General features: G+C 46.7%; 1 protein-coding gene across 1 annotated transcript; it reads left to right on the top strand.

Annotated features, from left to right (window-relative positions):
• Window positions 1-219: 219 nt before the first annotated feature.
• LOC127009253 (uncharacterized) lies at window positions 220-10,800 on the top strand. Its single transcript, XM_050882135.1, has 2 exons — window positions 220-293; window positions 9,133-10,800. The coding sequence occupies exon 2, from the start codon at window positions 9,134-9,136 to the stop codon at window positions 10,367-10,369; it is 1,236 nt and encodes a 411-aa protein (XP_050738092.1). The 5' UTR covers window positions 220-293; window position 9,133; the 3' UTR covers window positions 10,370-10,800.
• The last annotated feature ends 747 nt before the right edge of the window (window positions 10,801-11,547 follow it).

The raw sequence follows: 11,547 nt of genomic DNA, 5'->3' as shown, positions 1-11,547 counted from the left end.
TCTCTCTCTCTCTCTCTCTCATACATGCCCTCCCTTTCCCTCCCTCTACTTACTCATCCCTCCTTCTTCTCCCTGACCTCCTCCTCCTCCTCCTCCCCTTTTACCATCAACCGGCAGAGCCCCCCCTCACCTCCCCCGATCTTACACCCCTCCGACGTCTATGCCTCCTCCCCCTTTTACCTCCTCTTCCTCCTCCTCCTTCTCCTCTGTCCCAGCAGGTATAAAAGGGAGTCTTCATCCCCAGCATCACAGTTGTCTTCTCTTCATCAGTGCTTTAACTTGTACACACACAGGTAAGTTCAGTGGGTTACCTGGACAAAGCTTCGTGCCTCACCTGCCTTGTCTTCACTCCAACGTGCCCTAACTTCTCCTTGCTTGGGTATATCCTTTGAGGGCAGTTGTGAGTCGAGAAGTGTGTGTGAGTGTGCCTTTGGTGCGTTTTGCTTGAGTGTGTCCCTGGAGCGATTTTGAGTGTGCTTGTGTCTACCTGAGCTTGAGTATTTCTTTTCAGGTGTATGTGTCTGCGTGCTCTAACTTCTCCTTGCTTGGGTATATCCTTTGAGGGCAGTTGTGAGCCGGGAGGAGTGTGTGAGTGTGCCTGTGGTGTGTTTTGCTTGAGTGTGTCCCTGGAGCGATTTTGAGTGTGCTTGTGTCTACCTGAGCTTGAGTATTTCCTTTTAGGTGTGTGTCTGTGGTGTCTGCGGGGCGGTGTTGCGTGAGTGTGGCCAGCAACGGGATTTTGTGTGGTGTGTTTGTCATTTTTGTATAAGGAATGTCTAGTTGTATATCTGAGTGACGATGCAGTGCGTGTCTTTAGGGTTATGACGCTGTGTTTATGATGTTTCCCGATGCTTATCCGCATACCAACTAGGGCCAATATCGTAGCCTTTTTTTTAGATAATTTTCGAGTTTACCGAACGAAGTAACTGAAAGAAGGAACGAATGATGCAATTTTCTTGAATGGCTAAATGGAAATTCTTTAAAAATCTGCTTATTATGAAAAAAAAGAATGTTAAGGAATTCCTCTCTTTTCTTATATAAACTCCTGATAACCAGGTATTGCATAAATATATTTTTTCACCTCTTCTAACAAACCCTGTCTAGAAGGAAGCAATAGGACGTGAATCTATCCCTTTTACTGATGGTTTTAATCTTCCGGTCGAAATAAACAACCACATTCTGCTTTGGATTAGGTCATGGGCCCGTGTTGATGTCTCCCATGTCTGCGTTCACCGTTCCTTCCAGCCTGTCTCTTTGTCGCACTCAGTTTTCCTTACCATGCTTTCTCTCCCCCAGTTTTGACTCACTCCTTTTCTCTCACACATATACCAGCCCTAATCTTTACTATACCACTTTCACATTCTTATATCGGCTCTTCTCTCTACCATACTTATACCAGCCCTATTCTTTCTCTAGTTATGATTCCAGCACTTCTCTTTGATTCACTCCTTTTCTCTCACACATATACCAGTCCTAATCTTTACTATACCACTTTTTCCATTTCTTATATCAGCTCTTCTCTCTACCATACTTATACCAGCCCTATTCTTTCTCTAGTTATGATTCCAGCACTTCTCTTTGATTCACTCTTTTCTCTCACACATATACCAGCCCTAATCTTTACTATACCACTTTCACATTCTTATATCGGCTCTTCTCTCTACCATACTTATACCAGCCCTATTCTTTCTCTAGTTATGATTCCAGCACTTCTCTTTGATTCACTCCTTTTCTCTCACACTTATACCAGTCCTAATCTTTACTATATCACTTTCACATTCTTATATCGGCTCTTCTCTCTACCATACTTATACCAGCCCTATTCTTTCTCTAGTTATGATTCCAGCACTTCTCTTTGATTCACTCCTCTTCTCTCACACATATACCAGCACTATTCTTTACTCTAACACTCTTTCCCATTCTAATATCAGCTCTTCTCTCAAGCATACTTATACCAGCCCTATTCTTTCTCTAGTTTTGATTCCAGCACTACTCTGACTCACTCCTCTTCTCTCACACTTAAACCAGCCCTAATCTTTTCTATACCACTCTTTCACATTTCTTATATCAGCTCTTCTCTCTACCATACTTATACCAGACCAATTCTTTACTATACCATTTTTCTCTTTGCCATCCCCCATCCCAACTCTTCTCTTTCCCATACTTATACCAGTCCTATCCTTTATCATAACAATCTTCTATCTCCCATACTGACACCAACACTCTTCTCTACCATACTCTTCTCCTTCTATTTAAGTGCACCTATCACTTTACATTTATCATCTCCTCTATGTATTCCCTGTTGCTGTTTTCGTTATTACATCCATGTATATTTTTTTTCTCGTCCAGTAATATTGATGATCCTAATGTGCTCCTTCTTTTCTTATATTAAACTCTCCTTCATTTCGCTCACTGTGATGTCCACGATACTCTCATTAACCTCTTCCCCTCTCCTGTCCATCCATCACACCTAACGCCTACTTACTTATTTTTTTTTTTTAAGTTTGTTTTTCTTACTAATATTGGTTAGTCACCCTCCATCCTCAGCCTCCTCTTTCCACTTTTACTTTTTATAGCCAATACCGGTTTTATTTATCTGCCGGAGAAATCTGATCATAAATAAGTAGTATTTTTATTGGCTATCACGTTTTTTGTTTCATGTATGTTCCTCCTCCTCATCCTCCTCGTCCTCTGTTTACTCTTTCTCTTTCTCTTCTTCCTCTTCCTCCACCTCCACTTCCACCTCCACTTTCTCCTCGTCTTCCTCCTCCCTCTTCTATCGCCGTCACCTTCGCGCCAAGTATCGGCAAATTGAGTCACACACACAAATTCAGGTCTCTCCTCTCATCTTCCTCCTGCGGCAAGGTGACACGATGCGCTCACTCACCCGGCATGTCCTCCCGCTTTCTATGACCAGGCCGGACCCCACACAATCAGGGTCGAGGCGGGAGGCGAAGCGGGCAGTGCGGGGTGAATGACTGAACACTTGCCAAGTCTCTCCGCCTCTCGTTAATGTAAGGCTTTATCTTTAGTATTGTGATGACACGCCTGAACGATGCCTTGATGCCTCTTTTATGGGCTAACAGCGTGGTGGTCATATAAACAACCTTCTTTAGTAATGCAATACACGTACCGATGAGCTCTGTAATGGAAGGCTTTATCAGAACCTTTACGATGACACTCTTGACAGATGCCTTCATGGGTGATTACAATGATAACGTGGCGGTCATACGAACATCCCTCACTAATGCAACACACGTACTGATAAGCTGATAGAAGGAGAGTCATGTCTGTCTTAATTGCCGGGGTCAGTTTTATGTGCATTTAGATATTCTTTTGAGTGAGGTGCTCAATGATACGTCCGTCTGATTAACTTTTTCTTTGTTGAGACTCGAGGAGGCCAAGCTGAGATACGGAAAGCAAATTCAAGCGTGGTTAGTCAAAGGCATGAAAGATTAGCTTTATTAAACTGAAGTTCCGGCCAAATATAGGTCATTAAATTTCTGTACTACGGGAACTTACTTTCTTATTAATGCCTCAAACACTTGTCGTTTTAGCTGCAGCGGTCAATGTTAAAGTCATAGAATTCCGAGTTTAGCCACTTTCTCGGTCATTTTGAAAGCATAATACTCTCCGTAAACATTAAGGGCCATATTTTTAAACATTTCAGCGCCCAAGAACACGTAATTTACTAGTCTTTCGTGGGAGTTTAGGGCATTTCCAGGGGTACTTTTATGACCCTGGTGGTAGTCTGAGCCTTCTTCTGTAACGTGAACCTAAAAGAACACTCATTAGAACTCGATTAACCTCCCTTTTTGGCCCTTGGGAATAGTTAGTGTGAGGGGCGGGAACATCTGACAATACCAACCTAAGGCCCAGTTCGACAGTCTAACACAGGGTCATTGTAAGCGCCCCAACCAAACTGTCTTCTCCACAATGGTCCGTTATTTTATTATTTTTTTTACAACAAAGGAGACAGCTCAAGGGCACAAAGAAAGTAAACAATAATAAAAAAAAGCACGCTACTCACTGCTCACAAAAATAATCCAAAGAGGTGGCCGAAAGAGAGGTCAATTTGCCGAAAGAGAGGTCAATTTAATACCATTTTAATACCAATTTAATACTCAATACCAGATACTAATGAACTTTCCTGTATAGTTTCGTAAAATTCCCTCCTTTTTATAGCAACGCCAAACACTAGACAAGGAAATTTCGTCGTATTTTGTGTTTGTCAGGGAAGCTTACAAACTTGGTGTACTGGAGTGTAAAACTGGCCCTAAATCCTCATCATGATTGGTTTCCCATTAAGAGTGAATCCCCAAACGCAATTCACCATCATCAAAACAGACTTGTATTCTTCGCACGTTTTTTAACATTCATAAGTGACGTAACCGCTGATCACCGTGTCCACGCATCAAATAACTTCATGAAAATACTTAACTCCTAGTCATGACTTTTACTCAACACTTAATTTTCGAACATTATTCCTCCTAATAATTGATTCTGAGACGCTCTTACGGCCGAGTGAAGATAACCGACATTAACTGGGGTAGGAAAATAACAATAAATTCCTTGATGATCGTAAAATTGATAAGATAAAAGAAAAGAAAATTCCCTAGATAAACGCCTCTCTCTCTCTCTCTCTCTCTCTCTCTCTCTCTCTCTCTCTCTCTCTCTCTCTCTCTCTCTCTCTCTCTCTCTCTCTCTCTCTCTCACACACACACACACACACCCCTCCTATATATGATCTTCCACGTACTAAAAACAAAATACACAAATCACTTTCACTACTAGAAATAGCATGACGCGGTGGCAAAGTAAAGGGATGGAAGGTCAAAGAAAGGGGCGAGGGGAACGGGTTAGAAGGAGGGAGGGAGAGAGGGAAGGAGGGAGGGAGGGAGTTAAGTATGCCATGGAGGTCTTCGTCCGCGCATCTTCCCTCCACCCGTCGCTTCTTCAAAATTAGGAAGGTCATGGTCAACGGAGGAGGAGGAGGAGGAAGAAGAAGAGGAGGATTGCCTGGGGGTGGCGTGGGTAGGATAACAACATGAGAGGAAGGTGACCATGAACAAGACAGAGAGAAAGGAAAAGGAGGAATGGAAGAAGGAAGATAAAGGAAAACAAATCAATAGAGTGAGAAGCAATAAATGCTTTAGAAAGGGAAAGGAAAAAGAAAAACGATGATAAATAAGATGAGGTAAGAACGTGCAGGTAGTAGATTGTAGAAAGACTATCAGAGAAACTACGAAGAGAAGGTGGAGGGGGAATGGAAGACAGGTAGAAGGGGAAGGAAAGGAAGCATTGCCAAACTATCGTACTCATTACATTGCATTTTCGTTGGTTCTGACCGATAACTCTAGCAAAAAAGAACTAAAACCATCAATATTCAACCATTTTAACCATAACTATAATTTTCTGTCGTTATTTGTGTGGTTACGATAGTCTTGGAGCCTAAAAATGATTGATGCAGTGTTCAGAGTACAACTTGGCAACGAGGAGACAAAGAAGGGAGTGTACACAGTTGGAAAGGGAAGGAGATATACGGGAGAAGTAATGAAACGGAAGTGAGGGAGAGATTCAAAGTAGCAGTAGTGATGAAGACAGCCACCAACACTCTTCAGTACAAACAAAAACAACAAGACCAGCAACAGCAGCATCAACAAAACCCTAGAGATGATTTTTTTTTTCCGCCAGCGACCTCACAATCACTACCTTCAGTATTCTTTTTTGCTCTTCAACACTTACTGCACCGTCATTACTGGCCATAACTTTCGCTATCTATACAATCTTCCAGACATCAAAACATTATCCAGCCTCTCTCTCTCTCTCTCTCTCTCTCTCTCTCTCTCTCTCTCTCTCTCTCTCTCTCTCTCTCTCTCTCTCTCTCTCTCTCTCTCTCTCTCTCTCTCTCTCTCTCTCTCTCTCTCTCTCTCTCTCTCTCTCTCTCACGCACACACACACACACACACACACAGGGTCGTCGCCTCTCCCAGCCTTGTGTTCAATTGAGTCTCCAAACACCTACAGGAGTGCCACTCGATACTTATGCTCGACACAGGGAGACGAGGAGGTCCAGGGTGGAAGGACTAGAGGGGGGGGGTGGAGAGAGGAGGGAGAGAGGGAGTTAGAGAAGGAGGGAAAAATGGATACGCGCCACACAAGTAAGGTGATTGAACATCTTCACCTGCACGTCTCATCGAGAGGGAAGGAAAGAGTGAGGGGGGGAGGGAAGGTGCTTGGGGGCAAGATATTAAGGACCTGCATTCAGTTTGACTTTGATTTTGGTACATATTTTGAGGCGGTGTGAGATATCTTAGTTTTACGCAAAAAAGAAAAATATAATTTTTTTTAATTCTTTCTGTGAATAATGTTTTGAGGACGTGTGAAACTAGAAGAGTATTCGTAGAGCAGAGTCAGTTTTGATTTGATTTTAAAGAAAATGGACCGGATGAACCACCGGAGAGCATGCAGGACACCCCAAGCACCCACTCTCTAGTGGGTGGGCGGCGGCAGAGCTGGAAACACTCATGGCCCGCCATCAAAGCACAGGAAGCTTTTTTTTTCTGTATGGCCGCTCTGAGTCATACATTCTGTCATTCATAAACTTGGCACCATAAGGTATTCACCTAAGGATGTTTTCATACGAAACTGGGGACAATCTGAATCCGCTTTTAGCGTAATCCTTCTTACAGACAGACAAAAAACTAATTAACATATAAACAAACAGACACACAAACAAACGGTACCTAAAACAAAGCCTCCTCGCCGTTGGCATAGGAGGTAATAAAAGCGGCGATAATGAGACTGTTATCGAGATGATGATGCAAATTTTGCGAATGAATTTGGCTCAGGGTGAAATATCCTGTCAGCAGTCTGTCAATTGAACAAGTTTGAGGGTACATGACTAAGGTAATGTACCTTCTAACCGAAATGGTTAAGCATACGACCTTTCAAGTAAAGCTTATGCAGACGTATTCCGGCCTCACTGAGTGAACCACGAGTTTTAAAAGACCAAGTCAAAGGTGACATCGTGTTTACAGGACACGGTCCAAAACTTTTTCCTCCGTATAGTTAAGTTACCTCAACCCATATCTCAGGAATCACGATGACGGGCTCTTGTCCTTAGGAGATTATTTATATGATAAACTTGAAGTTGTGACTGCAAAATACAACAAAAATATGTTCATATTTCAACCTCGACTTAGCATTAGGGAGTGTCGCATGTGGCAACGAATTTTCGCCCCATTGCCCTAAACAAGTTGATTGTGGCGGCCGCTCACACTGACAGGCGTGGTGACTACCCTGCATGTATGTTTAGTGAGGCCGCAGGGCAGTTCTCAGAAGGGCCCCGGGACACTATACCCTCCATGCACACGACCTCTAATGTCTACACCAACACCCCGTTCACCCTACGCGGTGGGCGGAGTGTGGGTGTAAACACTGTGGGCGTGAAGGGACCCCAGGGAAGTGGGCGAGTCCCGGGGCCCCGCCCTCTGCCCCGTGTGACAAGCCCCTAACCTGGTGTCTCTTGCAGGATGCGGCTGCTGTGCCTGACGCTGCTGGTGGCTGCTGCCGCCCACGCAGACAAGCTGTTCCCCGGCCCTCCCGGAGGAAGCGCCTCCAACGACTTCCAGCAGGCTTTCCCAGGCTACCTGCCGCCCCCCGTGCAGCAGGAATGCACCACAGACACCGTGACCTCCATCTCTACCTCGGTGGTGTCCGTAAACAGGGACACCACCGTCAGCAACTTTGTGACCCGAACGGATACGACGACCCGGTATAGCACGCAGGTCTCCTACACCACAATCACGAAGTACACCACGGCCACGACCCAGCAAACCGTCACCCAGACCGTCCGTGAGACAAAGACCAGCGAGGTGGTGCGTACCGTGGTTAGCACCGTCACTGCCCCGGGCACCACCAAGATCGTCCAGACCACCGTCACCAGAACACAGCCGGTCCAGGTCACCGTCACCAGCACTACCTTCTCCACCGTCAACAGGGGCACGACAGTCACTCAGACCATAACGGAGACCTCCGTGAGACCCACGACAGTGACACAAGAGCAGGAGCGCGTGGTGACCAGCACCGTGCCCATCCAGCAACCGCCGGTCCTGGTGACCAGCACCTACCAGTCGGTAGTGCAGTCTGAGGTGCAAGTACCCGGCCCTGACCGCACCGTGCCGACCACCGTGCTCGTCAGGACAACTCTCACCACCTCCACCGCCATCCAGCCTCCTGGCGTGACGGTGACCCAGACCAAGACGACCAGTCGAGTGGATTACGTCACCTCCACCACCGTCAGCGTGACGCAGGACATACGCATCCAGGAGGTGGTGAGCACTCTCATCTCCACCGCCACACAGTACAGCTCGGTGCTGCAGACAACCACCGTCACCCGCACAACTACCCGCGTCGAGGGGGCCACCGTCACCCGCTCAACAGTGGTGACACAGGTGCGGCCCGTCACGCAAACCAACACCCAGACGACGGTGCAGACGGTGGGCGGCCAGGGCACCACGCGTACCTCGACGGTGGTGCGCAGCGTGCTGAGCACTGTCAGCCTCCCGGAGCAGGTGGTGACGCAGACGTCGACGCAGACACGAGTGGTGACAGACGTGCAGTACATCACCCAGCCAGGCTTCAGCACTATCACCGTCACCAAGACCGAACAGGCGCCGTGCAACACCGGTTATAACTATGATGCTCCCGCCGTAGCTTTTGACCTAAGAGCCAACAATTTCTGATTCTTTCCTCCAGAGAGTGACAAGGGTGGCGGCGGAGGCGGCGGCCATCCTTTTCTTTGATCGACTCTATTCTCCCCAAAATTCACCACCATGCAGTGCTCGCTGTGGATAAGAGTCTGAAATTCATGATATTTCCTATTTACTATCATATGGCAGGTTTTAAATAAATAATTCCACGTAACAATTGCTTCCTTGCCCAAGTGTGTTGCTTGTGGCGCTCAGCCCTCAGGGGCATACGATGGACGGTAAGTTTTTGGACGCGCTTGCCTGTTACTTCTTTTGAGAGTGCTATGCATATATGACACCACCTAACCAGCCATCAACACACACACACACACACACACACACACACACACACTAATCTCTGCCTGTCATGGTGTTACAGGATGGCTCGTGTTGTCCTGCTGGTGCTGCTGGCCGCCGTCGGGCCGTGCCTCAGTGCTAAGCTGCCCACCATCCCCGGGGTCGAGGAGGGAAGCGGCAAGCAGTTATTCCAAGACCTCGTGTCCTCCCAGAACCAGCTGGGCCTGGACTCCTACCTGCCGCCACCCCCTACGCCATGCGTCCCTGAGACCGTGACCAGGCCGTCATTCACCACTATCACGTCGTACGGCGGCGAGACATTGACCACCGTTATCACCAGTTACCAGACAAGAACAGTTACCAGCACGCAACGGGACGTGTCCACAGTGACCACCGAGCTCACCAGCCAGGATGTGCGGCCCACCACCTACTACTCCACCGTCTACTCCACAGTGGTCATCACCCGCAGCCAGACGAGCGTCACCACGCTGCAGGGCGGCGTGGCCACGGTTACCCGCACGCAGACACAGATACAGACACAGACACAGACTAGAACACAGGTGTCCACGAGCGTCACCACAGTGGGCGACACCGTCACCAGGACACAGGTGTCCACCCAGATTATCCCCACCACCTACACCCGCACCCTCACCCAGACCAGGACGGAGGTGTTTACGACCACAAGGCCAGCCGTCACCAGCACCATCGTGAACACTCAGACGAGGACCTCCGTGGTGACCCGCACCGTGCCCGGCACCACACGCACCGTCACGCAGACCCAGACGAGCAGCGCCTACACCACCCTCACATCCACGCTGCCGCCGCGAACCGTCACCGTCATGTCCACGCTCATGAGCACCGTGAGGAGCACCGTGCTCAGCACCATTGTCAGCACTCAGATCACCGACCAGCAGGTGACCCGTACCGATACGGTGACCCAAACCACCACCCTCTTCACCACCCAGCAGGTGGCCACCACGGTGCTCAGCACGCAGGTTGTGTCCTCCACCGTCACAGATTTCGTGACCAGCACGCAGGTGGTGCCCAGCACAACCCTGGTGCAAACCACTGTGACCAGGACCGTGACTGCGGGAGGTCTAGACAGCACCAGGGTTGTGACGGTGACCACAACGGAAACGGTGACCCGCGGCGGGGGCACCCGCACCACGCAGGTGGTGAGCACCGTGGAGAGGACGAGCGTGGTGACGAGCGTGGTGTCCAGCATCAGTCCCTCCACCGTGTACAGCACCATCACGCAGCCCTGCACCCAAAAGGGCTACAACTACGACGCGCCCCAGGTCAAGTTCAACTTTCCTTAACTTTTTCCACCAACATCGCGACGACGAGGAGACGTTGGAGACAAAACAGTAACTTATGGGCTCTCCAGCACGTGATTCATGGATTTGGTCTTCAGCCACAATAAACTTTACAACGAGAAAAGCTCTTATTCATGGATTCATGCGGAGGGACCGTAGAGAAAAATTCTGATAGATGAATATAAAGCAACAGAAAAAAGTATAAAAAAAATAGTCATATCTACATCAAATAATACATACATATTTTTTTTTAATGCCCCTCACTTCTTACTAAATACTTGGCCGGTGAAGGCCCAACACCCAACCCTTCCGCTAAGAACATCGCCTTGCTGCTGCCTCGCCTGTCTCGCTGCCGTCCCCTCGTTCACACAGCTACACTGAACACAAAATGAGGAGTCGTTTCTTTCACACTTTGATAAACTATAGACTCTGTTCCCATTATATTTTATTTACCCCATTCATGAGCTCACAGTCCCGAACATTTGAAAATCCTTATAAACTGAGAGGCAAACAGACAGGCAGGGATAAACTGACTGAGGTTAATAAATTATAGGTAGCCAGATATATATTTAATGGAGAGGGAGCTAGATAAACACAGGCAGACAGAGTGCTTCGTAGATAGATAGATACGTATATTTGATTGAAATATGGAACACATAACTTTATTGAAGATGCTCTAGGAAAACAAACCAACAGAAACCAAGGAAAGAGGAGAAGCTCGAGGAAAGGAGGAAGAGAAGGAGGAAAAGGAAAAAAATAGTATGAAAAGAAACATAAAAAAATTAAACATGATTGAGAAACAAAGTAAAAAGTACAGTACATATGAAGACGAAAATATTTAAATGACTGGTTATCAAAAACATTACTAATAAATACAAAGAGGAAGTGTAAATTGTGTGAAAAAAATACACAAAAAGATTAAGATAAAAAAAACCTTTGCTTTGACTATTCATAAATATTTAATAAAAAAAATAAAAACAACTCGCTGATATTGATTGAATATTTAGCGAGAGAGGGAGAGTAGTATATGATAAAATAAAAACATGGGAAAAATAACTAAAAACTCACGGAAATAAACAAAACAAAAAATATATATAAAAGGATGAGTAATTGACAGAAACTATACGCGAAATTATAATACAAAGAAATTTCAATGCTATCAACTCCTAACAACTCCAATC

The sequence above is a fragment of the Eriocheir sinensis genome, chromosome 40 (assembly GCF_024679095.1).
Source record: "Eriocheir sinensis breed Jianghai 21 chromosome 40, ASM2467909v1, whole genome shotgun sequence".
Lineage (NCBI taxonomy): Eukaryota > Metazoa > Arthropoda > Malacostraca > Decapoda > Varunidae > Eriocheir > Eriocheir sinensis.
Note: the sequence above shows the minus strand (reverse complement) of the source record. Positions and strands in the feature narration are given on the sequence as shown.